This window comes from Euwallacea fornicatus, unplaced genomic scaffold (assembly GCF_040115645.1).
Source record: "Euwallacea fornicatus isolate EFF26 unplaced genomic scaffold, ASM4011564v1 scaffold_105, whole genome shotgun sequence".
NCBI lineage: Eukaryota > Metazoa > Arthropoda > Insecta > Coleoptera > Curculionidae > Euwallacea > Euwallacea fornicatus.
In genome coordinates, this window is record NW_027096073.1 from 178,624 (window position 1) to 205,920 (window position 27,297).

General features: G+C 46.8%; 1 protein-coding gene across 1 annotated transcript; it reads right to left on the reverse strand.

Moving 5' to 3' along the window:
• Positions 1-18,889: 18,889 nt before the first annotated feature.
• Positions 18,890-20,857, reverse strand: LOC136350075 (uncharacterized). Its single transcript, XM_066301601.1, has one exon. The coding sequence runs from the start codon at positions 20,855-20,857 to the stop codon at positions 18,890-18,892; it is 1,968 nt and encodes a 655-aa protein (XP_066157698.1).
• Positions 20,858-27,297: the final 6,440 nt, after the last annotated feature.

The window sequence follows — 27,297 nt, forward strand, 5'->3', positions numbered from 1 at the left end:
AAATAGGGTTTTGGCACCATACGAAACAGTGAGACGAACAAGACAACTTTTATACCTACTAAATATAACTAGAAGAGAATAAAAAACAGGAATGTATATGTCCTATGTAGAACTTTAGATTTATATAATAATAACAACAATAATAACAATAGAATCACAGCATTTTAGGATTAGTAGGATTTTTGGTGGTTTTTGAGATTTCGGAAAAATATGAAACGTCACAAAGATTTCTCTTAACTTTTTGAAGTCGACATCTTGACACAAATCGAAAACTCCCACTTAAGACGTATTTCGCATATGCATGGTGTAGTGTCTGGAATCAGTTGGCCAATCTCGGCTAACCGGAGATAGTCGAAAAGTGACTTTTGCAACAATAACTCTGGTGTTTCTTAGCATATTTTAACGAAATTTTGCAGTGACGTATAGCTTGATTAGGCTAACATCTAACATTCGTGAAGGTTTGGGTAATTAAAAAAAATGGGAGCTAAGTACACGTTTTTCTTCTAACTTTTTCTTTTCTTTCTATTTTTTTAAAATTATTTGGCTCTCTAACAATTCAATCAGTCGTTTCTTTATTTGGATTTTTTCATCGTCGTAATAATTTAGATTTACAAGTTACTCTAGAAAATATGTCAGTTTAAGATACCTTCTCTAACAGAACCAGAACGATTTCATTTTTTTTTATATATATATATGTCAGAAAATTGTTTTAAGGGTAATGAAGGAGGGTGAAATAAAGCACAAGTCTTGGCAGTACTTCTTTACTTCCCTGAGATCGAGGGTCGAATGCCCCCCCACACACAATGTATCCGAGTCACCCTGGGTGCACCTGTTCTTTTTCACCAGAACCGGCACCCAGGCCTCCACATTCTTCCCACGCTCGCATCCCTGAATCACTCCCTTCACACTTCCATATATTTTTGGCGAGATTATAAACAGGCCCTATTTGTCTTTTATCACCGATAATCTATTTTACTATTACAGGCTAGGTCCATTTCTAAAATGTGATAAGACAGTACCAAGTGTTCGTAACATTGTCCTTATGCCTAAGGCCAGGTTATAGCACTATCTTTATGAGACAACATGTATTTTCACACTCACATTAGGCGAATCAATAAACACCCTTGTATCACTTTCTTCATAAAAGCTCACATATATATATAATCTTTATTTCATACGAAATAGGCTATCGACCATACTGGTCTTTCTGCCCTTGTTACATAACCAAGTGCCTAAGTTTATATAAAGAGTGGTCAAAACGGTATACATTTGGAGATAAAAAAAAAAAAAAAAAAATTCTATTGTATATCTTCACTCAGTTCTTCGTATAACGTATTGGGAGGGGAGAGAAAGTGGGAATGTCGTGTTTGTCGTCTGAGGCAAAGTGGGTTAAGTATTGTCCAGTTGTGTCGGTTGTTTTTCCATTTTGTCTGTATTTGTGATAGTCTGTCCGTTATTTTTGTCATGTTCGTACGCTCGTATAGTAATTGTGTGGAGGGGTTGTGCAAAGGATTATTAGGATGTCTTGTTTTAGTGATGAGTCTCAGAGCGATTTGTTCTGTTGTCTGTATATGTCTTTTGGTTTTTTTGGTAGCGTTTGCTCTCACTATATGTCCGTAGTCTAAAAGGGGTCTGCAGATCGATTTGTAAATTCTTGTCGCTGTCTTCGTGCTGATTCCCTTGTTTTTGTGTCAGTGATCCAAAGTGTTTTGTTCGTCTCGTAATTTCTGTCCTTATGTTTTGTACATGTTTGTAAAATTTCAATTTGTGGTCTATAGTTACGCCCAGGTATTTTACGTCGTTAGTGGGGTGTATTGTATGTCCGTCTGCTGTAAGTGTCGGGGAGTTTTCCTTAGTTCTGTGATTTGTCAGTAAAAGTTGGTTCTTAGCGGGATTCGGTGTTAGCCTCCACTTATAAAACCAGGTCATAGTGTCGTCCATTAGCGTCTGCAATCGGTCTACGGCTTTCTTTGTCGTTTTGTCATGTACTACAAGCGTCGTGTCGTCAGCATATTGTAATATGTAAGCCGTTAAGTCTATGTGGTTTTTGTTCAGTAAGTTGTGGTTATAAATGTCGTGGCAATATATGTTGTAAAGTAAAGGGGAGAGGGGCGAGCCCTGGGGCAGGCCTTGCTGTGGGGAGAACGGGAATGAGAGCGTGTTATCAATTCGAACTTCAAGTAGTCTATCGTCAAGTAAATTTTTTACTATGTGAACTAAGTATTTCGGTGTGTTAAGTCGGTGTAGTTTGAATAGAAGTCCTTTATGCCAAACACTATCAAAAGCCTTATTGATGTCCATAAATAGGCAAGCTGATTTGTTGTTGTTTAGTTGTGTGATCTGTATATTGTTCGTCAAGGTAAAAAGAGGGTGAATTGTTGATTGCTTCTTCTTAAATCCAAATTGGTAAATCGGTATGTGTCGTGCTAAATGTTCGTCAAGTCTGTTTTTTATGATGTTTTCAAATAGTTTACTTAAAACTGGAAGCAGCGTAATAGGTCGGTAGTTCTGTACTTGTGAGTTGTCTTGTCCGTTTTTCGGGATCGGTATAATTATGCCTCTTTTCCAACAGTCTGGTATTGTGTTATTGGTCATATGGTGGTTTAGAGCTCTCAACATTACATCGTGGGTTTTTTTTATATTTAAGTCGAGAACGTAGTTTCAAAATATACATATACACACACATATTTGCCAGGTTACTATTTTAATTTTCGCGTTACAATTACATTTGCCGGGTTAATTCAGGTTACTATTATATTTTTCAGGTTACTATTACATTTATCAGGTTATTATTAATTTGCCAGGTCACTATTACACTTTTCGGGTTACAATTACATTTGTCAGGTTAATATAATATTTTTCGGGTTTTTCTTTTAATTTTTTTCATGAAACGGTTTAAAGCTACTCATATTGAAGGGTACTAGTAGCAAGGACGAGACTATTAATTCTCACTTTTATATAATTCACGTAAACAAACGTCCTTCTATTTTTGTAATTTATTATTTTTTATTTTTTTCTTTTTTAATTGAAAGCTATACGTCACTGCAAGGTTTCATTAGGGTAAATTCAGTAATTCAAAAGACATTCGAATAATACCGTCGATTACACGATTCGAAAAGAAACGACTAAGACACTTTAAGCAGCAATTCACCAATGGGTATTAGTAGTGTTAAGTCAACAATCTAGATTTTTAGAACAATCGCAACGAAAAAACCGCAACCCATCACTCCTCCTTTCTTTCTTTTTTTGTTCCTAGGGAATCAGTAGTCTCTTCTCCCAGGACATCTTTTCTAATCTCCCTCTCTAGTTCCGTTCCATTCTTCGTCCAAACTAAAATAAGGCACCTAAATCAGTCATCCAATTCCGATTTTCGAAAAACTTCACACCAACCCCGAATTTATCAACAGGTCCCTTTTTTGTTTTTGAACTATTTATCGTAAACACGTTAAGTCGCCGACTTATATTTATTTATATTTCTTGTATAGATTCATGGAACATCTTGGTTAAATTTGAAGTTCAAACAAACATATTTAAAAAATGTACATACAAGCAAATAACACGAGTCGACTTCAAAGTTAATATTAACCTAATCTACGCAAATCTCCGTTAACTAACTAACTCATGTTAAAAAATGTTAACCAAGCAAAACGGTTCTAGAAATTACGGATTTTAAATAACTATTCAAAATTAACCAAGATGACTTCCAATTTCAGGTTACATTCAATTTCGCAATATTACGTGATTTTACAGTTTTTTTCCTCTATTTTTTTAAAATTCTTCCATTCTTCCTTTATTTTTGTTTCTTTACTTTTTCCATTTTTCACATAGTGGTTCAAATATTATTGCAATATAACTTTCCGTATAAACAGTAAGAATTATCAAAGGGACAGTTTAATTAATTATATATGTCGGCGCCATCATAAATTTAGCGAATACCCCTACGTAGACAGGCTCTGTGTATTGGTACGACCCTATGTAATCGATCGGGGTTCTGGGTTTTCTCGCTATTCTGTTGAAACTAAACCATTCATGTTCTTTATGATATGACTTCCAGGAACCCCAGGAATAAGGGACGCACTTGTTTTTAACACGCAAGGGGAGGCAAAACGGGGCCAGGGGACGAAATGAATATTGTGTGTCAGAGTAGTAATTATCGAGATTTGGGTGGTAGAGGTCTGGCCCCGGATTGTCATGTCTCTCATCCTTTGATTTGATTACTATACGGTTTACCTTTTGTGCAAGCGATTATTGCCATAAGACATTCATTAGAATATAGGGTAGCCGATAGTTGGTCTGCTACATGTAAATTAGTGTAATCTTAGCGACAGTTGTTTTACTTAATAAATTGGCGGTGTTTAGTGACTATAATTAGTGTTTAACTTGGGACTCATGGCTTCTGAAAGCAGTTCTTCCTCTCATTATCCGACATATATATGTTAAAAGAATTAAAAGAAAACAAAACACTTTGTCCCAACAACTTCACTCTTTATTTTACTTTTTTTCTTAGAATTAATACCCCAAGAACATTCGGCGCAGAGATCCAAAACTAATCTCCTCTACTTTTACTAGCCAGGACCCCTTTTCTTTTTTCCTTTCCTTCTTGCATGAATACAGTCTCGGGCCGTGTTTATATTAACATCATTAATATCAGGTTACACATTGAGCCAACGGCCCAATGTGACAAATCAGGAAAATAAGGTCTACTTGCGCTATTTATTGGTAAAATGTTTGGTTACTATAACACGGCCATCCTGCATTCGTGCGCCCACGCACAGTCGCATAAAACCATTTTAGTTTAAATAACAACCCCCCCTTTTTTTTTTAAATCATCTATAATTACTTAAAACTAGGCTTCACCTTAGTATAAGTAACAAACAACTCTATAAAGTGAAACAATAAAATACACTAAGTTAAAAGCACTTTAAAGTCCACTGGTAAACTAATTAAGGGTCAACCACTTAGAATTCGTAAACTTATAGTTCTGATTATTTAAATACAAAAATATCAACCATTTAAGGTTCACAACTAGACAGAAACTTGTATTTTCCATTAATTAAATTAAAAATATCAACCATTTAAGGTTCACAATTAAACAGGAACTTGTACTTTCCGTTAGTTAAATTAAAAGTATCAACCATCTAAGGTTCACAATTAAACAGGAACTTGTACTTTCCATTTAGTTAAATTAAAAATATCAACCATCTAAGGTTCACAATTAAACAGGAACTTGTACTTTCCATTTAGTTAAATTAAAAATATCAACCATCTAAGGTTCACAATTAAACAGGAACTTGTACTTTCCATTTAGTTAAATTAAAAGTATCAACCATCTAAGGTTCACAATTAAACAGGAACTTGTACTTTCCATTTAGTTAAATTAAAAATATCAACCATCTAAGGTTCACAATTAAACAGGAACTTGTACTTTTCAAGTTTGTCCCCCTTCTGGCCACCTTCGCAGTTGCTCATGTGCTGCTGTTTTTGTTATTGTACCTCTTCGGTGTACTCTTTTAATCACATATCTTTCGTTGTCCAGTAGCTTCAAGATCTCGTATGGCCCATCAAACTTTGACTTAAATTTTCCCCCAGAAACTTGAGTGTCTGCCACCACTACTCTATCTCCTATTTGATATAGCTTGGCGGCTGATCTTTTACTGTTAAACCTAACTTCTTGCTGCTTCCTATGCAATTCCATGCGTTCATTGGCTTTTGCCCTGGCTGCTGACAGATTTTCAGTTTTGTGTTCCGTAATACCCTTTAACAAGTTTTTCTCCGCTGCTAGTCGTTCCCTTTTCCCAAACATTAAAAAATTTGGAGTAAAACCAGTGCTTTTACTTTCGGTCTCATTCAGCACAGCCTCAATTTGTGGGATTACTGATGTCCACTTAGTCTCTTTTTCGTCAGTCAGGATACTTCTCATCAGGTTGAACAATGTTCTCATGGTCCGCTCAACTTGACCATTTCCTCTAGGCATACCCGTCGCTATAAGATGTAAGTCTACATTGTTATCAGTTAAAAATCCTTTAAACTTCGAAGAGACAAACGCTCTGTCGGCAATTATCGTCTTTGGCTTGCCAAACTTTTGGAATACTTTTCTCAACGCTAGTACAGTATATTCTAACTTTTTATTGCGAATTGGACAGAAAATATTGTATTTTGAATAGGCATCGACGATCACTAGGATATGCGTACATTGATCGGATTTCACTAAGGGACCAGCATGATCAATGTGCCATGTCTCAAAGGGCTTAGTAGCCTTTTCACCTAACTGATATAAACCAACTTTCTTGCCAGTGTGACTTTTACTTATTGTGCAAACTCGGCAATTTTTGATATATTTTTTTAACGTTTGACTCATTCTTGGCCAGTAGAGTTCCGTCTTTAGCCTCGTTATTGCCTTTTCCCAGCCTACAAGAGCGGCATCATCATGGAAAGTTTTCATAACCAGTAATCTACCGGCAACTGGTACAAAACACCGAGGGCCATTGTCGTTTTTAGTTGGTTTTTGTGTTATGTAATAAACCAATCCATCCTTGATTCGAAATCCTTCTTGTAACTTGTTATGCTGTTTTTGACAAAAGGGGTCATCTAATTGAAATCCTTTTATTGTTTTTGGTTGCTCCAATGCTTTACGTTTAATTTTTACTGGGAGGGTTGTTGGATTTCGACTCATGTAGTCAACGTGTCCCATTCTGCATCCTGGTCGATATTCAATATTAAAATCGAAATCCTGTAGTCTAACCCACCATCTAGCCACTCTTGGATGTAAATTTTTCTTGAGAGCTGAGGCTCGTACTGAGTTACAGTCAGTGTGGACAGTAAATGGGATACCATACAGGTACACCCTAAAATGTTCTGCACCTTCCACAATAGCAAGAGTCTCCAAATCGTAAGAGTGATATTTCGCCTCATATTGGGTGGTTTTCCTACTGAAATAAGCAACCGGGTAGGATACTCCTTTCTCTTTCTGCATCAGAGCAGCAGCAATTCCCACAGCACTAGCATCCGTGTGCAGTTCTGTAGGTAGGTCTGGGTCAAATATTTTCAGGATTGGTCGTGACGTTAGTTTGGATATTATTTCTTTCCGAATATTTTCTTGCACATTGCCCCACTCGAAAGGAACATTTTTTTGAAGCAATTGGCTTATCGGGGCAGTCAGTATGGAGAATCCTTTTATAAACCTCCTAAAGTACCCAGCAAGACCCATAAACTGTCGGACACCTTTAATGTCTTTTGGAGGGCAAGTCTTGGTAAGAGCCTCAATTTTCCGATGACTAGGTTTGATTGTTCCATTTCCAACTATAGTGCCCAAATATTCGATTTCAGAAGCCAAGAATGTGCATTTTTCCCAATTCAGGGTAAATCCAGCCTTTGTGAGTTCTCCTAAGACTTGTCGTAAATTGTTGAGTCCTTCCTCAATTGTTTCTGAGGCAATCATAACATCATCCAAATAAACTTGCGCTATACTGTCCTTCAGTTTGCCCAAGGCCTTATTAATTGCCCTTTGATAGCAAGCTGGTGCATTCGCAAACCCGAATGGCATACGGTTGTATTCGTAATGACCATCGGGTGTCACGAAGGCAGTGTATTGTCGTGAGGATTCCTCAATCTCGATTTGGTGAAAACCGGATTTCATATCAAGAACTGTAAAATATAATTTTTTTCCCAATGCATCCAACTGATCATGCAAGTTTGGTAAAGGAAAACGATCCTTGACAGCCTTAGAATTTATCGCCCTGTAATCTACACACAACCTCAATGACCCATCTTTCTTTTTAACAAGGACTATAGGACTCGCGTATTGTGATGAGCTTTCTCGGATTATGCCTTCATTCAGTAAATCGTCTACAATTTTTTTTAGTTGTATACGCTCAGCGTATGCTAGTCGACGTGGTCGGAAAGCTACTGGAGTGCTATCATTTAACTTGATGCACAGTTTTCCGGTAGTTACTACTGAAGGGCGTTGAGCCTGTACCTCTCTCAAAATTGTATCCAATACCATTTGCTGCCGCTCGTTCAATCCTGATACTTGGAAATTCGGTATGGTAGAGATTAGAGTTGGCAGAGCCGTGCTAAGCCGGAGGTCAATGCCATGATTTCTACGGACAATCTCCAATCCTTCACGACTTATAACGTCCCAACCTATAAGGGCATCCACTTCAGGAATTGTAAAATCATTAACAACTAAAAAGTCTATTTCAATAGTTACTTCCTGAAGGCTGACAAGTAATACACATCTTCCTAAAACACGAGCTTTTCCATTGGCCAGTCCAGCCAAAGTCATTTCATAGGGTACTGGATTTCCATTTACTCGTCGAACAACATGTTCATGAATAATGGAAGTGTCAGCCCCACTGTCCACCATATACGAAAAGGACTCAGACTTGCCATAGCTCGTGACTATGGCTCTAGGCATGATAGTACACCTCCGTATATTGACACGCAATGCTTTTGGCTTCCCATTTTTTTTCCAGCAGTTGTTTTCTTCATGGCCGCTCCTTTTACAAAAAGTACACTCAACAGTAGACTTTTTAGGGATGTTTACACCATTAATCTTTGATTCCGAAAGGAGATGGCGACAATTTTCTTTCTTGTGGCCTGTTTTCCCGCAATTGTGGCATTTGCCACTGAACACATTATTGGTCCTACGTCTCTTCAGAAACGGTGAATTCATGTTAGAATCCATGGTAGATTTTCGTTTTAGTGCTTCATGGCGCCTTAGAATCATCATAAGCTCAGCTTGATTAGAAGGATTTTGCAAGCGAACGCTTTCAAAAACAGAATTGGAATTAATTTCTTCTATTACAACTGATAAAACTTTTTCCCACGGCAATTGAGCGTGGAAGCGGTATAACTCCCGTATTTTGGTTCTTGCAAATTCGCTGAAGGTCTCAAATTGCGAGCATCGTACTTCATAAGCTTTCTTAAATTTATTGCCCCACGACTCATGGTCCGGAAATGAGCTTAATAGATCGGCTTCAAATGTTTTCCAATCCCTAGACAAGGGAGCCCATCCCTCATAGAAACGGCGGCCTTCACCACGTAGTGCTTGACCAGCTTTTAGTATGGCCAAACAGTCATCGACATTATACTTATTTCTAATACGATTGACTTCACTTAACCACTCTTGCATGGGATAGTTACTTTTATTCGGGTCAAAGGAAACAAAATCAAAACTCAATGGTTCTCTCACCTGGGTTAGAACGGTCGGAGCTGTGACATTTTCTCCACTTACGGCAGTGGTGGTGGATTTTAATTTAGCCACTTCAGCAATCAAACTCTGCAACGTCGTTTGCATACTCAGCAACGTAGAGCCCAACAAATTACTTGCATCCCCTGTCTCCGTTGCACTACCATTTCCTCTTGAAGTACTTTGGCCCTCGTCATTGTTTTCAGCACTAAGTTTATCGTTTTCTGACATGTTCACCACTTCAACAAATTCCAACAGTAACAATCTTTTCGCAAACACGCGGTTTATCCCACTTCTGATGTTAAAAGAATTAAAAGAAAACAAAACACTTTGTCCCAACAACTTCACTCTTTATTTTACTTTTTTTCTTAGAATTAATACCCCAAGAACATTCGGCGCAGAGATCCAAAACTAATCTCCTCTACTTTTACTAGCCAGGACCCCTTTTCTTTTTTCCTTCCCTTCTTGCATGAATACAGTCTCGGGCCGTGTTTATATTAACATCATTAATATCAGGTTACACATTGAGCCAACGGCCCAATGTGACAAATCAGGAAAATAAGGTCTACTTGCGCTATTTATTGGTAAAATGTTTGGTTACTATAACATATATGTCGGTGAATAATAGTGTTTATGTCTATGTCTATGTTTATGTTTAGTCTTTAGGGCATTTGTTTATATAAAAAGGGGTGAAGATACCGCAATTGGGATAACTCTTCGATTGCAGACGTAGTCACGAGAAACCCACAAAAGGGACAAGAGTGGTTTGTGAATTCGTCGGTATCATATAATTAATTATAGTCTAGTGCTTAGTGTCTTTTGTTAGTTACTGTCTAGTTATTAACATTAAAGAATAATGGAAAAGATGAACAACCCTTGTGCTTCTCCGACATATATATACTTACCTACTCTATAAATTAAAAGGGGAAAAGGAAAAGAAAAAAGAAGGGACAAATACTTACTTAATTATTTATTTATTTGTTTATTTATTTATTTATTTGTATACTTACCGTACTCGATGGCTTTGGAAACTAAAAATTCCGGGAGATTGGGTGCAGGGAGGGGCGGGATGGGAAGGGGTATGGAGATTGCGCAGCTCAACTTCAACAGAAGTCAAGCTGCGCACGATCTAATGGAAAAAATAATGGAAGAGGATAAAATTGACATCTTGATGGGATCGGAACCGAACCGTAGGGTGGGTGCTAGGGAAATTTGCGATGAGGACGGGGATAGTTTCATTAGAATAAAGGGGGACTGGTCAGCGGGAGAGACTTTCAGGGGGAAGGGTTTTGTGGGGGTGGGTTTCGGGTCGGTGACGGTGGTATCATGCTACTTCTCACCGAACGGGGAAATGGGGGATTTTGAGGGGATGTTGGAACAGATCGCGATCAGGATAAGGGGGGTCAGGGCGGGAGGGGGTGAAGCCGTGGTGGGCGGAGACTTGAATGCAAAGTCCCCGGTCTTCGGGTCGGTGCGGACGAACGGGAGGGGGAGGGTGCTCAAGGACTGGATGGCTGCGGAGGGTCTTGTGGCGCTGAACGTGGGGGATGCACTGACTTACGTGGGATCGAGGGGGGGATCGGTGGTTGACGTGACAATGGGGACGGTGGGCATTGCGGGGTCGGTCGAAGGCTGGAGGGTGGACGCGGAGGGGGAAAATCTCAGTGACCATAGGACCATAAGGTACAGGGTGGGTGGGGTGAACGAGGGTAGGGAGTATGGGAACAGGACGGGTGGGACCAGAAGATGGAGGGTGACGGAGGGGGCGATGGAGCGCTTTCGAGAGGAAATCTCGGGCTTCTTCACGGGCGCGGGGGTAATTAGTGTGGAGGAAGTGATTGGGACAATTGTGGAGAAGTGCAATAAGCACTTCGAAGCAATTGGAGCGAATGGGGGAAAGAGGAAGGGAGTGTACTGGTGGAATGGAGAGATTGCGGGAGAGAGGAAGAGATGCCTTACCCTAAGACGGCAGATGACAAGGATGAACGCAAGAGATGGGAGTGAGGATGATAAAGAGAGTGTGAGAAGCGAATACAAGGAGGCGAAGCGAAAGCTGAAGAGGAGAATACACGAAAGTAAGCTCGAGTGCTGGAAGAAACTGTGTGAGGAAGTAGAAGAGGATGTATGGGGGAAGGCATATAAGATAGTGACTGGGAAAATGGGACTCAGAAGGGTTGCCATATTAACAGAGGAGAGAACGAGAGAGGAAATGGATAAATTATTTCCATCGAGACCAGGAGTGAGGTGGGGAAAACCGGGAAGCAAAATGAAGGTGGGGGAGGAATTCACGAAGGCGGAGTTACAGTTAGCTTTAGCCGACGTGAAGAAAAGGAAGGCCCCGGGGCCGGACGGAATAACCCCGGAAATCATGGTAGAGTGCGTAAGGGGGCACCAAGAAAGTTTCCTCAGACTGTTTAATGACTGTCTGAGGGAACGATGCTTCCCGGGGGTGTGGAAGATCGCGAGGCTCGCGCTGGTGGAGAAGCCGGCGAAGGGATCGAGTGGGAGGGCGTCGTACAGGCCAATATGCCTAATAGATGGAGTCGGGAAATTGCTGGAGAGAATGATTGTGGGCCGGCTGAACGGGGTGCTTGAGGGTAGGGGTCTGTTGAGCGATAGGCAGTACGGCTTTAGGAAGGGAAGGTCTACGGTGGATGCGTTGAAGAGAGTGAAGGGGGTGCTAGAGAAAATCAGGGGGAAAACGGTGAAAGATAGGGAGGTGTGTGTGATGGTGCTGCTTGACATAAGGAACGCCTTTAACAGCGCACCTTGGAAGAAAATCGTGCAGGCCCTGGAACGTATGGGTGTGGATGAGTACCTGGTGGACCTGACGAAATCCTATCTGTCTGAGAGATGGATAGAGACGGATTCGGGTCATAGGAGGCGGGTCACGTGCGGGGTGCCGCAGGGATCGGTGCTGGGCCCCGTACTGTGGAACGTCTTCTACGACGGAATACTGAAGCTGGATATGGAAGAGGGAGTGGAACTGATAGCGTACGCGGACGATTTGCGGTTTTGGTGAAGTCTAAAACGGGAAGGGAGTTGGCAGCCAAGACGGAATATACCGTGGGGAGAGTGATGTACGAACTAGATAGAATGGGATTGGAAGTTGCGCCTGAAAAAACGGAGATGGTGATTCTGGAAGGTCGAAGAAAGGTGACGAATGTAGAAATTGAGGTGAGAGGGAGTGTGATAAAAAGTAAGGAGTCTGTGACTTATCTAGGGGTGGAAGTTGGAAGGAATTTTAGATTTGCAGGGCACGTGGGGAAGGTATGTTTGAGGGCGAACGGTGCGTTGAATGCGTTGACGAGACTGATGCCAAGGGTGGGCGGATGCTCGTCGAAAAAAAGAGGTCTGCTTGCGTCAGTTGCGAGATCGATGGTGCTGTACGCCACGCCGATATGGGAAGAAGTAGCCTTAGGTTGCCCCTCGCCTACGGCCTTGCCCCCAGCCTTGGGTTCCTCCCTGGCTTTGGGTGTTCCGCACCCCGGTCCCCCGGCACTATGCCCTCCCCTCTTTGCATAGAGGACAGTACCGCTGCGTGCGGCAGGTCGCGGCCTTGTGGCCTCCCTGCGCGCACCTCACGCACAGTCGCGAGCGGTCCCCTCCCTTGCATTGGTTCGCCCTGTAGCCCCCCTCCCAACATCTGAAGCAGCGATCGGTTTCCCGCCGCTCCTTCAGACGACACCTGGAGATGCCTACCTGCACCTCGGTGACCCTCCTCACCCGTCTGACCGCCTCGCCCTCCACCAGAAGCGTGGTGGTTTGGCAGCTTCCGAAGCTTGGACGGAGACTGAGCAGCCTTAGCCACACTTTCTCCACTCCAGCCGCGGTTGCCACCGCTTCCACCACTTCTTCCTCGGTGGCGACTGCGTCCAGGCCGTGCACTTGGAAGGCCGCCGACCTCCCTGTACCCCCTCTCAACCTGTTCGAGCCCAGCTCCTTGGCTAGCAACTCCCGCAGTTGCCCGCCCTTTCCTCCTTTCGACACCGTCAGGAGCATCTCCCCCTTCTTCGTCTCCCTGACGGTGCTGATCTTGACCTCTTGGCCGCCCCTGGCAACCACTTGCCTTACTTTCTTGAGGGCATCCAAGTAGGAGGTGCCTTCCTCCCTCGCCACGAAGATCACCCCTTCCTCTTCCCTCTTTCCCTCTCCTTGCTCCTTTTTCTTTTCTTCCTGAAAATAGAAGCAGATTTTAATCCCACTTCCCTCTGCCGCAAGCTCCCCCAGCTTCCTTAGTTTCCCGGGATCGGATCCCGGAATCTGGGGGACGACCACCCTCGTCCTTCCCTCCCTCTGGGCAGTTCTCACGAGCTTCTTCAGCGCTCCGAAGACCGCTTCCGGACCCATGTCCCCACCCATCTGGCAGAAAAAGACGAAGCGCTCGAGCGTCTCCGTCCTCCCCCCCTTGCGCAACCGGCAGGTCTGCACAAGGAAGGGGATCGTCCCCGCCTCGTGCTCGCCCCCCAGTTCAGCCAGCTCGGGAAGCCCGGCCAGCACTCTCTCCTTGAGAGGACTACTCTCTTCCCCCACTATCACCCCAAATCGCTCCGATACCCCTCCGACATGGGGTCCCCGTGCGACACCTCCGTCCGTTGGAACAGAGCCGCCTCCCACCTTTCCCGAAGAGCCTCCATCAGCTCCCCGGAAGCGACGAGACTGCGGATCCTTTCCCGCTGCTCCTCCGTGCGTCTTTCCTCCGCCGTGTCCGTTTGAGTGGCACAGGTGGCTGTCTCCAGCCCTCCCTTACGCACCCCTTGGACCCCCTCCAGCTGCTTCCGCAGCTCCCTTACCTCTTCGAGAAGCTTCTCCCGCTCCCTTTCCCGTTCCTCTTCCATCTTTTCCCTACGTTTAACCGTACGCAGGGCACTCTTGACCGCCATTACAGCGTCCAAGAGCTCCTGCTTTGGTTTCCGTAAGCTCTTCACGACCCGGTCCAGGTCCTCCATTTTCTCCTCCAGTGCCCTACGGTCGGCCATGGGAGAGAAACTCTCCGCTGCCCTCCCCCGTTTCCCCCCCTGGGGGGTAGTCGCGTGATGGGGCACCTCTTCCTGAGAGGCGTCGGAGAGCTTCTCTTCCATACGTCCCTCACCCCCCTCATCCCCCTCACTCACCTGCTGCGCCTTCATAGGCGGCGTCCGCAGGAGCTTCTCGCTCCTCGCGAACCCACCTCTCCCTGATCCCTCCTCCGTTTGGACGGACGTCTCTCCCCGTCCCAAGTGGCTGTGGCCCTCCCCAGAATCCTTGGGCCAGCGTTGGTCACCGGGGCTTTCACCCGGTCGGAGCCAACGGCGGGATTATCACCCGCCTGGGGTAACTCGTTTTTCAAGTCACTCATATTCATTTTTTTTTTTAATTTCTCTTCCCTCTTCTCTTCCATCCAGGTTAGTCTTTGGGTAAGCACAGGATATCAGGATGGGTTTTTTCAGGATTCTGGATAATTGCAAGGACACTCCGTGGAGTCGGAATTCATCAAGGATAAGGTGATTGGACGAACTGCACTTGGGACTCGGTACAATTCCAGCTTAGGTATCCGTAGGTTCGCCACACCTATGTTCACTGGATGAGGGTGAACCCTAACGTGGCCGCTAGGAACCGGACTTCCATCCAGCCATGCATCCCTTCGGCGCGCACCCCAACTTAGGATTTGGAAGGTATTTAGAGTGGCCTCACCACCCGGCCCCCAGGGGGGCCCCCGCTCACCCGATTCGCCCCGATGATGACCCCATCCCTGCAGCCCCCATCAGTACCAGTCGGATGTTTACGGTATGATCTTTGGATAGGACGATTAAGGAATCTCTGAAGAGCGGAAGTTTGCGAGGATTAGGGTTAAGTTGGGAGAAGCTGTACTTTGGTAGGTAAGTACAATTTCAGCTAAAGTTCCGCAGACTCGCCAAGTCTGAATTCACAAGGTGAATCTTTACGGGGCCGCTCGGAGCTGGACTTCCCCCCAGCCTTGCATCCCTTAGACGCGCACCACACCATGGGAATTGGAAGGTGTTTATAGTGGCCTCACCACGTGATCTTGAAAAGATCCCCGCTCACCCAAAGCAGCCCCGGTAAAACAACATTCCTGCCATTTCACCGAAGCACATCAGATGTTTACGGTATACTGAGCTGGTCCACGGCAGAAGTTTTCGTTCCGGACTTGCAAATTTTACTTTGCAGCCATTACTTATCACTTCCACTAACCAAAGCCCCGCAAGGAGCATTGGCCGTTCCCCTATCCGCCACCCGGGGGACGCGCCTGATAGGTTACTCAACCCACAGGAGGGCGTCCAACCTGAACTAACCTGAACTAACCTTTTTTTTTTTTTTTGTTAGCGGGGAGGAAAAACCTTCATAGGTACCCGATCTGGTGGTCTGGCGATCGGGTTATGTGGGATTCATCTTCCTCTTCCTGAGAAGAAGGAAGACGCCTACCCACTAAAAAACCTCCCCTCTTCTTCGCACATCTCGTCCGGTACCGCCTTCATGGCATTCCTTCGGACGAGTGGCGGTTGTCCTGTCCTTTGCTAAGGCGGTCATCATCGACGTCTGATCGATTATTTTTCCTAATCGTCAGTGTCGGGTTTTTTCTTCCGCCTGCTATTGTCGGGGGGGATCTTGTTCAGATTGTTCCCTTTCCTTCTTCCGTCTCCTTTCGTGTTCGCACTTTTCTACCATTATGGCGTGCAGCATCTCGGTGACGATCTTCCAAGTCTCTTCATTTTTGAGAAGCAGTTCGGCCACGTTCTCCTTTGTTATGTTGGTTCCGCACTTCTGTTTCGCGGATTCTCTGTGGTTTTCGAATTGTTTACATTCGAAGACCGTGTGCTCCGGATTATCTGTGTTTGTACAGAACCAACATTCGTCATTGTCGGCTTTGCCTATCTTCTTCAGATATGTGCCGAACGACCCGTGTCCGCTCATGGCTTGAGTGACGTAATGGCTCATGTTTCCATACTTCCTCGTGCTCCACGCTTTGACGTCTTTCACGAACGTTTTTGCATGTCCCTGGTATCGGTCCCACCTACGTTGCCAGCTTTCGTATGTTTTTTCTCTGGCTTCTTTTTTAGCCTCCGGTCCTCGCTGCTGTACCGTTGTTCTTTCTTCTACCAGCAGATCCAAGGGTGGCATCCCTGCTAGAGTCTCAGCGGACTCTAGCGAGATCGTTCTGTACGCTTGAATCGCACCGATCGAGAGTCTCCTGTTTATCCTACTCAGCATGCCCGAGTAGGTTTTCTTCTTCATTACATGTCCCCATATCGGTGCTGCGTACAAAACCGTAGACAGTGCCACCGATGCCAAGAGTTTCTTTCTTGTCGCGGCGTTGCCGCTTCCTCCTGTGTGTGGCATCAGACCGACCAGGGCATTGATTGTCCTGTGCGTCTTTTCCGTCACTTTCCGGATATGCACGCCGAAGTTCGCATCTCTTCCGAAGTACACTCCGAGTACTTTCACGTGTTCTCGACTTCCAATGGTTTCTCCGTCAATTTTGAAGGAGAATTTTTTGATTTTCCTTCTTCCGGCCAATAAGACCATCTCCGTTTTTTGCTTGGCCACCCTCAGTCCCTTTTCCTCCATGTTTTTGACGATTCTGTTTACCGACTGTTCCATTCGCCCATGCAATGTGTTGCGGTTTTTCCCTCTCACAACTATTGACAGATCGTCTGCGTACGCTACCAGTTCCGTTCCTGGTGCGACTCTGGTCCTGAGGATGTCGTCGTAATAGACGTTCCACAGCGTCGGGCCCAATACCGATCCCTGTGGCACGCCGCAGCTCACTTCGTGTATCTCACCATCTTCCGTCACTATCTTACGATCTTCCAAGTAAGATTTCACCAGGTTTATCAGTCGTCGACTGATTTTTTTCCTTTCCAAGGCGGCCACTATGCCGTCCCAAGGTGCCGAATTGAAGGCGTTTTCGATGTCCAAACAGACCATCGCGCAGAAATCTCTGTCTTTTACGCACTTCTTATTCACATCTTCGGTGATTTTCTTGATTTTCATCATGGCGTCCACGGTCGATTTCCCTTTGCGGAAGCCGAACTGCCGATCCGAGATCAAGTCGTTATCCTCCAGTTCCTTTTGTAGTCTTTCGCAGATGATTTTCTCGAAGACTTTCCCTATCGTGTTTATCAGACATATCGGTCTGTATTTCTTGACGTTTCCATCGTCTCCGTCCTTCCTCGGTTTTTCGATAAGGACCAGTTTGGCTATTTTCCAAGGTTCGGGAAAGTTTTCCTCCTTGAAAACTTTGTCATACAGTCCCAGAAGGAAGTTTTTGTGCTCCTTGGCGACTGTCAGGAAAATTTCAGTCGTTATTCCGTCCGGCCCTGGCGCCTTCTTTCGGTTGACGTTCCCCAGGGCCCACTCCAGTTCTGAAATGACGATTTCTGCACAATCAGTGCGTTTGCCGTCATTTTCCACTTGCTTCTCCCTTTCCCATTGTATTTTAGGCCTTCTCGGGAAGAGTGCCTCTATCTGTCTGTTTATCTCTTCTACAGACTGGATCCTAAAACGTCCTATCTTCAGCCGTTTCGTGGCTATTTGATACGCCTTTCCCCAGACGTCATCCTCCAATTCCGCGCAGAGTTCCTTCCATTTCTGCGCTTTGTTTTTTCCTATTTCCCGTCTTAGTTCTTTCTTGCGGGTCTTGTACTCCTCGACGGCCCGCTCGATGGCTAGCCTTCCTTTTTGTTCGTCAGCGTTATTGTCTCGCCTGCTGATCTTTGACTTAATTCGGGTGAGCTTTCTCCTCGCCCGAACGCAGTCCTCTCTCTTTTTCCTGATCGTTTCCGACCACCAATAGACGGGGGGGGGGATGTTTCCTTCCGTTGGCACCTCCTCCCAGGTGTTTGTCGCAGAGTTGCGTGATTTTTCCAGTCACCTCTGCTACTGTTTCATTGTCATATTGTTGACCGAACAGATGCGATACCGCTTCTTCGAATCTTATTCTGTTCCTATCGGTCAGCACCCATCTTTTTCCGAGTTTTCCCTCGTTGTCCCCCTCCTTTTTCGTGTCACTTCCTTGTGTCATGACTACGTCATATCGGATGGATCGGTGATCACTGTGATTTTCCATATCCTCCAGAATCTTCCAGTTCTCGACTCGGTTTCCTAGTTTGTTGTTTCCTAGGGTGATGTCCACGATTGATGTGCCCGTTTTCCTGACGAACGTCGGTGCATTTCCTTCGTTGTAAACGATCAGGTCGTTCGAGTATATCCAATTTTCCAGGATTACTCCTCTTGCATTTGACGTCGTCGTCGTCGATCCTATTACGGGCGTCTTGGCATTCAGATCCCCCCCTATGAGTATCCTTTTATTCCTATGCATCCTAATATGCGTCGATATCTCATCCAGCAACGAGGCGAATCCTGGGTCCGTCCCGTTCGGGGAGAAGTAACACGACAGCAGCATCACATTCTGTATGATAACGTACGTAAAACCAGAGTTCGTGTATCTGAAGTCGACGAGTTTTATATTTCTTAACTTGATGAAGCAGTCTCTCGCGTCGTCCTCGACGTCGAGATTGTCCAGTTTCCGATTCTGCTCGCATCCATTACTACGTCTATTTTTCCGTCCTCCATGTATTTGTCCATGAGGTCGTGTGCAGTTCGACTTCGATTGAAGTTTAACTGCACGACGTTCAGGACTCCTTTTCTTCGAGCTCGTTGGTTCGTCGTTAATTTGGTGTCGTGCTGCATTACGTGTTTTTAATGCTGTCTGGTCTTAAGGGTCCTCCTCCATTCCTGCACTGCGTTCTTGTACGCAGGGCATTGGACACTTTGGGCCTTGTGGTCCATGTTGTCGTTCTTCCCCCCTTCCTTGTAGCAGGCATAGCATCTTGGGGGGTTTTTGCAATTCTTTGCCTGATGTCCTTTCTCGGAGCAATTCAGACATTTCCCCTCCATCGTGTCCTTGACTGTACATTTCCTTGAGCTATGCCCGTATCTGCTACATTTGTAGCATCTAAGTGGCGAATCCGCTTCCTCCACTCTACATTTGGTCCATCCTACCTTTATGTGCCCCCTTGTGAGGATCTTATTGGCCGCCTCTATGGGCAGTCTTACAAAGGCGTGCTTTAAGCCGGCTCTGTTTGACTTCTTGGCCAGTCCTATTTTGACTTCATTGTCAGCCACATTTAGGGCTTGCACGATCTCCGTCTCCTCTACGCTTTCGTCCAGATCTCTGACGAATATCGTCTTAGACCTGGTGACGAGTTCGGACTCGCCGACCTCTTTGGTCTTCTCTTTTATGAGATCGAGGAATTTATTTTTTCCCTCGTCCTTACCCTCGAATCCAACTTGGATCACTCCTTCCTTGCTGGTCCTGAGGCTCTTAACCTTAACACCGACCTCCTCCAGGTTTATCTCGCTTTTCAGCGTTTTAACTACTTTGGCGAAATCTTGTCCCGCCTGCAGTTTAATCTTGATGGTGTCTGTTCGCTTTTTGTTGACCCAGACGCCTCGTTGCCGTGTTTCCTCCGTGGTTTTTCCCTCGCTGTCGTCTACCTGCATGGGCGTTCCCTGCCCGGCAGTGTCGGCGAAAGTTTTCTTTTCAGATTTACCCTTTCTCGTGGGCACTCCGAAAATGCAAACATCTTCGATTTCGTTCCTATAAAGGAACTCGAGCAGTCTTCTTGCTCCGACGGTGGTGCCCGACTTTGTTGTAGCGATAGCCAGCCTTTTTCTGCCCGTTTCTCGAGCTTTCGCCTTGATTTTTGACAGGACTTCCATCATTTCTTCCGTTTTCCTTTCGCCGGTGCTGTCATGCGACACTTTTGCCAGGAAGATGTGCCTATCTACATTCTTCCTGGTTTCTTCGGAGTTCTCACAGATTAGTGTGTCCTGTTGTTTCAGGACGTACAACTTTTTTGGCTCCATGCCATTCTTGTTGATCAACTTGGCCAGTTGATTATTGGTTTCCGCCAGCTCCTGCATTAGTTTGCTGGTTCCCATGTTTTCCACGTCGCTTATCACGACGATATCCCTGTCTTCCTGTTCCAGGATGCTTCCTTTTTCCGTGGAGGTCCTCCGATAGCTCTCCGTGGGCCATGCCATTGTCACCAATTCATGCAATTGGCCAATGTCCTCATTTTCGGCTTTCTCCATTATAGCCGTGATTTTAGCGACTCTCAATCGCTCCTCTTCCGATGTGGGAAGGTCTGTTTGCGTTCCCATTGTGGTGGTGGTCTTTTTGACCATCGCCGCAGTGGACACACCCTCCATTTGTTCGGTTTGGCACCCAATTTCCTCCTTCATGGTGCCCCCCTTGATCCCGTCCAATAGGGCCCATATCTCTTCGGTGTTAATCCCAGCTGACTTCGCTTTCAACGTGGCAACACCGTCCTTAATCTCCTTTTTTGTGTTCACATTTTGGGCCACAAGTCTAGCGATCTCCGATACGGTTCTATCTATGGACTTGATTGCTCGTTTTAGTCGTCTTAGTCGGGATTTCTGTTCCGAAATCCCGTCGTTTTCGTCGATGTTTGCGCCCATTATTGGAGACCGTGCGCCTTCCGTTCTCCTTCTTTTCCCGTATACCTTGCTTTCCTCGCAGCAAGTATCAAATCTGAGGGAGGTCGGTTCCTCCCTTGTCCTTTCCTCCTCCTGTGGTCCAGATGTTGTTGCCAACATCCTTAGGAAGTCCGTCTCGTCTCTTTCTTCGGACATCCTCTCCATTTCTTTGTCTATTCCTACAATTGGGTGGTGCTAAACCTCCCCAATTTGTCGGACCAGACAACAAAGGAATGGTCTATTAGAGACCTAGCGCCCTGTATGGAAAAGAAATGCTTTGTCTGGAAGCAGAAATGGGCAGGTATGTTATGTTACCTGCCCCAGGCAATGTTCTACCCTACTTCTAACTACAAAAAACTGTGTTTTTTCCAAGTTTCCCTGGAAAATTCACCAATTCAAGCCCTTTTTTTGGTACTTACCTTCGTCTAGACGTTCTCTGTGCACTGCAGTGGTTTCGCAGACTCTCTATTTATTCGGAGCTCCTGAAGGCACGTCCGCTCGCTGTGAAGGTCCGGTTGAGACTAACCTGAACTAACCTTTTTTTTTTTTTTTTTTATAGAGGTTGGGGAAATGCATTTACGCACACCAGACCGTGTTGTTCTTGTTTGATCTGGTAGTGTGGGACTCTGTGTGTGGCGCATGCCAAATACCCACTAAAACCCCCTCTCCTCTCTTCACCCTTTGTTCCCCCCCGGAACCGCCGCAAGGCATTACTTCAGGGGGGGGGTGGTCCTTGTTTCCGTTTCTTTCAGTTTTCCTGCAGTTTTTTCCGTCTCTCATCCAGTTCCTTCTGTTTCATCATTCCCGCTATCCATTTTTCCACGCAGGTCCAATTTTTTTCGCTTGCCAACATTGCTTCCACTACATTTTCTGGCATAATTTCCTCTTCAAGTTCTTCTTCTGCTAATTCCCGGTTTTCTCTCCAGTTCTCGCATTTAAAAAACGTGTGTTCTACATCATCCTTTTCTCCACAGTACCAGCATTCGTCAGTTTCTATAATTCCAAATCTTTTCAGGTAATCCGTAAAGCATCCGTGACCTGTCATGAATTGTGTCATATGGTAATTCAGCTCCCCGTGTTTTCTATCGATCCATTCTTGTAATCTGCTTATTAGTCTTCTCGTCCATCTCCCTGTAGTACATTCATTCCATTCTTCCTGCCATTTCCTCACTGTGTTTAGTCTATCCTCCTGCTCTTCTTGTCTCGTTTTTTTCCTTTCAAAATTGCTTATCTTTTCCTCTATTAGCCGGTCCACTGGTATCTTTCCTGTAAGTACCTCTAGCGCTGCCGTGCTTACTGTACGGTATGCGCAGCACTCCCTAATATTTGCAACTCGTTGGACTTTCTTTATTTTTTCTCGATATCTTCTGTGTTTTAGGGCATCTCCCCAGATCTGGCAGCCGTACGTTATTATAGATGTTCCCACACTGTGCAGCAGTTTTTTCTTGCTTTGCCTTGGCCCATCGATGTTTGGCATCAATCTATTTAGGGCTCTTACTGTTGTTTCTGGGTCCCCGTGACGAGGCAGGAACCCGAACCGGTTAACGTGGAGAAGGAAGAGGAAGGGGGGTCCAAGAACTCACCGACCACCGGCTCCCTTAAGTCGCTAGCAACCGCTGACGACAGGGGAAGTGGGGGAAAGGGGAGGAAGGGGAGACCGAGGAAGGAGGACTAGGTGAGACACGGGTGAGTGGGTGTGAGCGAGCGTGTGTACGAGTGCGAGTGTGTGGAGTGTTAGGATCCAATGGCGGCGAACAGGGAATTACGGTGCCTACAGATCAACCTGGACAGGGGACGTCTCGCGATGGACCTCATGTTCCAGGTGATCAGGGAAAGGAACGTCGACGTGGTGCTCGGTCAAGAGCCCTGCCTGGCCGAAGGGAACTTAGTACGGGACAGCAGCGACGACGCCTTCATCTGGCTAGCGCCGGGTGTCAGGGTGAAATCGCTTCACCGTGACCGGGGGTTCGTGGCTGCGGAGCTGGACGGAATCACTCTCGTCTCCGCGTACTTCTCGCCGAATCGGAGCACCGACGATTTCACGTCGTGGCTCGATCGGCTGGGGGGTTACGTCAGGGGACGCGACAGCAGGAGGGTCCTCATCGCCGGGGACCTGAACGCAAAGAGTGCGAGGTTCGGTTCTGCGGTGGCGAATGCCTACGGACGGGTCCTGGAGGAGTTCCTGGACGCGGCAGAGCTCGTTCCCATCAACGTCGGGAACGAATGGACGTTCGGAAACAGGATAGGCAGGTCGCTGATCGACGTAACCATTGCGGGAACGTTTGTGAGTGACTGGGTGCGAGAATGGCGAGTCGAGGTGGGAATGGAGAGTGGTAGTGGCCACAGATACATCTCCTATCGCGTCAAGCGAGAAGGGATGGCATCTGGGAGCGAAGAAGTGAGAGTGAGAAAAGGTGGATGGATGACGAGCGCGAAGGGTCTGGAAAAAATGGGCCGGTACGTGAAGGAGCGAGACGGTCTGGGGATCGCGGAAACTCCCGAAGGAATAGTTCGGGAGATAAGCGATGCCTGTGACGAGTGCATGAGGAAGCGTGACAGTGGGAACGGGAGAACGAAACGAGCGGTGTACTGGTGGAGCGAAGAAATTGCAGAAAGAAGGAAAGCGTGCATCAGAGCGAGAAGACGATGGACGAGAGCGCGAGGAAGGGGGAATGAGATCGTTACGAGTGCAGAGGCCGAATACAAGAGAGAGCGCAAGGCCCTCAAGGAGTCCGTAAGGGACGCCAAGAGGGACGAGTGGAAGAAAGTGTGTGCCGAGCTGGAGACGGACGTCTGGGGACTCGGTTACAAAATAGTGACCGGGAAACTTGGCCGCTTTAAAAACGGTCCCTTGCCAGAAGCAGAGATGCGGAAGCAAGTGGACGCGCTGTTCCCGGAGAAGCCGCGGGTAACGTGGGAAAAGGTACAGGTGGGGCCGAATGACGTGCCTCGAGTTACGACTGAGGAGATCCGACAGGCCGTCGGGAGTCTCAAGAGCCGCAAGGCTCCGGGACTGGACGGGTTAACGAACGAGGTCTTGAAACTATATCTTGAGGCAGTGCCCCAGGGTATGGCAAGTTGCGTAAATCGCATCTTGACCTCGGGCGAGTACCCTAAAGTCTGGAAGAGGACTCGACTGGTGCTGGTGGAGAAACCGAAGCGTGACCCGGGGGCAGAGGTCTCGTACCGACCCATATGCCTGGTGGACGGACTCGGGAAAGTGGCGGAAAAGGTGGTCAAGACCAGATTGCTGGAAGAAGCGAAGGCTCTGCGTATGGTGAGCGAGAGTCAGCATGGGTTCGTCAAGGGCAGGAGTACCTTGGACGCCATGCGGGCGGTCATGCGGATAGTTGAGGGGATCAGGGGGAAGAGCTACACGCACGCGGGCTTCTGCGTCATGGTGACAATTGATGTTAAGAACGCTTTTAATACGGCGCCTTGGGACCTAATCATCGACGTGATGAGGAGGGCCCAGGTGAGCGGGTACCTCTTGAACGTAGTTCAGTCGTACCTGCAAGATCGGGTTTTGGTGTTGCCTGACGGGGGAGTCCGAGAGCTGTCGTGTGGAGTTCCTCAGGGGTCCGTCCTGGGCCCCGTCTTGTGGAACCTCTACTACGACGGGATACTGACCGTCGAGTATCCGCGAGGGGTCACTCCGGTGGCCTACGCGGACGACTTGGCGTTGGTGGTCTCGGCGAAAGATGGGGTAACCCTAGAGGCGAGGACTAGGTGGGCCATGGAACTGGTCGCCGATACGTTCCAGCGCATGGGGCTTAGCATGGCTACGGATAAAACCGAAATGGTGCTCCTGGCCGGCCGAAGGAAAATCAGAAGTATGAGTCTGAGAGTGGACGACGTCTCGTACGAGACGAAGGAATGCGTGAAATACCTGGGAGTATGGTTCGGCAGAAATGCTCGTTTCGGTGAGCACGTACGTCGGACCGCCGAAAAGGTAGCGAAAGTGATTGGGAAGCTCGAGGGCATTCTGCCCAGGGCGTGTGGATTGGCGTATGAAAGGAGGAGGATGATGGTAATGGCGGCATCGTCAGTCCTGCTGTACGCGGCTCCAGTCTGGCGGACGGAGTTAGCTTACGGGGGGTACGAGGCCGTCCTGGAGAGGGCAAATCGCTTGCTGGCGCTCAGGGTGGCCAGTGCCTATAGAACGGCACCGACCGCTGCGGTGTTGGCATTGGCCAAGATTCCTCCAGTGAGAATAAGAGTGATGGAAAGAAGCATGATGTGGGAAGGGAATGGAGAGGCGAAGGAATATAATATAATGAACGAATGGGAGCAGGACTGGGAGAAGTATGAGGGTTGGGCAAAGACCTTCATACCCCGGATCCGTGCGTGGCACGAGTGTGAGTGGACGAAGAGCGGGTACATGTTGGCTCAGATGTTTACCGGGCACGGAGTGTTCGGTAAATATCTGAAGCGGATACGAGTGGAAAGAAGTAGTGAATGTTGGTTCTGTGACGAAAGGGAGGACACACCGGAGCATACGCTGTGGGAATGTCCTGAGTGGGAGGGCTATCGCGCCGAGGCAAGGGCGGGGGGACTCGACCTGAACCGAAGCACGATAGGGAACGAGCTGGTGGAGAGCAAGAGCAAGTGGGTAGCGTTTGAGGGCCTGATAGAGAACATCTTGAGGGCCAAGACTGCGAGAGAGAATGAGAGAAAAAAGAGTGGAGTGCGGAGTAGAGTCCGTACCTAGTCTGGTGCGAGCAAGGAAGCCCTGATGTAATGCCGAGAGGCGGTTCCGGGGCAGAAGAGGGGAGGTGGGTTTAGTGGGTAGGCGGGCGACGTAATGGTCGGTCGAATCCCACACTACCCGGTCGTGGACCAGGCCGGGTGTCTTAAGAAGATTCCCCCTCCTCGGAAAAAAAAAAAAAAAAAAAAAAAAAAAAAAAAAAAAAAAGGTTAGTTCAGGTTAGTTCAGGTTAGTTCAGGTTCCCTCCCGATGTGTCTCCACTTTGTCGTAGTGGGAGGGCTTGTACTCATCCAATGATCCCAAAGGCCATGCCGGTGGTAGCGTAGCTACTGGCGGGTCTTACCTTACCGGACGGGTGGAGGGAGAGGATGAGGACTAAGAGAGGCACACAAACAGGAAGAATCATGAAGAGCAAACAAGTGGATCTTTCGTTACCTCCTCAGGGGTGCTCGGAGCCCCAGAGGACGGCGGGCGAGGTGCCGAAGCAGGCCTCGCTGACTGTCGAAATTCAACGACTGCCTTCAAAGGAAGGGTGCGCGATGGACCCCAAGGTCGCCACCCCGGTAAGTACTACTGGGAAGAGAGGAGGTACCAACACAGAAGGGCCGAATCTAAAAGAGAAGGGAAGAATGGGGAGGACTATCAAGCCGATGACGAGGGGAGAAAGCCTTCAAAAGACTGGGACCAGGAGTGCGACTTGCGGAGACCGGGAGAAGGGATTTGCAACAAGCACAAAGGTCCAGAGGACGCCACCGAGAAGCAAAGAGGCACCGTCCGTTGATTTAGGTGCCATGGGTTCTAGCGTGAACCCATCACAAATTCTCAAGGGTAAAGACGACATTTTAGCCAGCGATAAAAGATCTACCGACATGCCAAGTACTGTCGGAAACACATTCGCCGCAGAAACTGTAGCCGAACCAGATTGCACACGCGAGGAAGAAAAGGAAACTACAAACAACGAGAAACGAGAAGTCACTGTTATCTCTGAAAAACCGAGTAAAAAGAATGGAAGCATCGAGGTGACAGGCTTCATCGAAGTCCTGAAAGACATAGAGAGGTTAGTTACACAGCTGGGAAACAACATCGAGAACAACACAAAGAAGGAAATAAAGGATATTGCAATCAAACTGGGGAGGAACACTAACAGATTAAAACGAATGGAAATCGTAGACTGGCTGGAGTCTAATAAACAAGAAGAAATGGAAACGGTGCGGAAAATAGATAAAGGCATACAGACGGAACAGACTGGCCTGCCAAAAAGTAACAACGATTCGGCCGACGAACAAACGGAAATTGAGATAAGACGGATACTGGAAGGGAAAACAGATCTTCACAAGTTGGAGACTATATCAAGGAAGGAGTGGTCAGAACATTGGTACAGGTGTACCGAGGTCACGCAAGGCAGCATCCTGGAACGAGAAACAGAGGATCTGATCATTCTTGCGGACATTAACGACTTCAATAGTAAACTCCTGAAAGAGATTGGACTTAGGGCCCCGGATTTTGCGAGGTTAATCGAAAAAGAGCCAATAAAGAACGGAAAGCTATACACCATAGTTAGGAACGACGAGCTCAAAATCGAGGAGGAAGAGCTGCAGATTACCAAGAGCCGCAAAACGGTGGTGGCAGGCGTGGACACTTCTGGAGACAATGAGAAAGAGACCTTCGGACGGCTGCTGGAAGCGATTACTAAAATCAAGAAAACGACAGAAGGCGAAAAGGAAATAGCGGTAGCAGCGACATCAGCATCGCTAATAGTGACTGCCAGGAAAATTATGGAACACCTATTTGCCGACACAGCAACGGTGATCAAGGTGTTTGGATATCCGGTCAGGCGACGGGCGTGGAATAAAGTGGTGGCAGAAGCTCGGAGCGACACGACGACTGAGGCGACAAA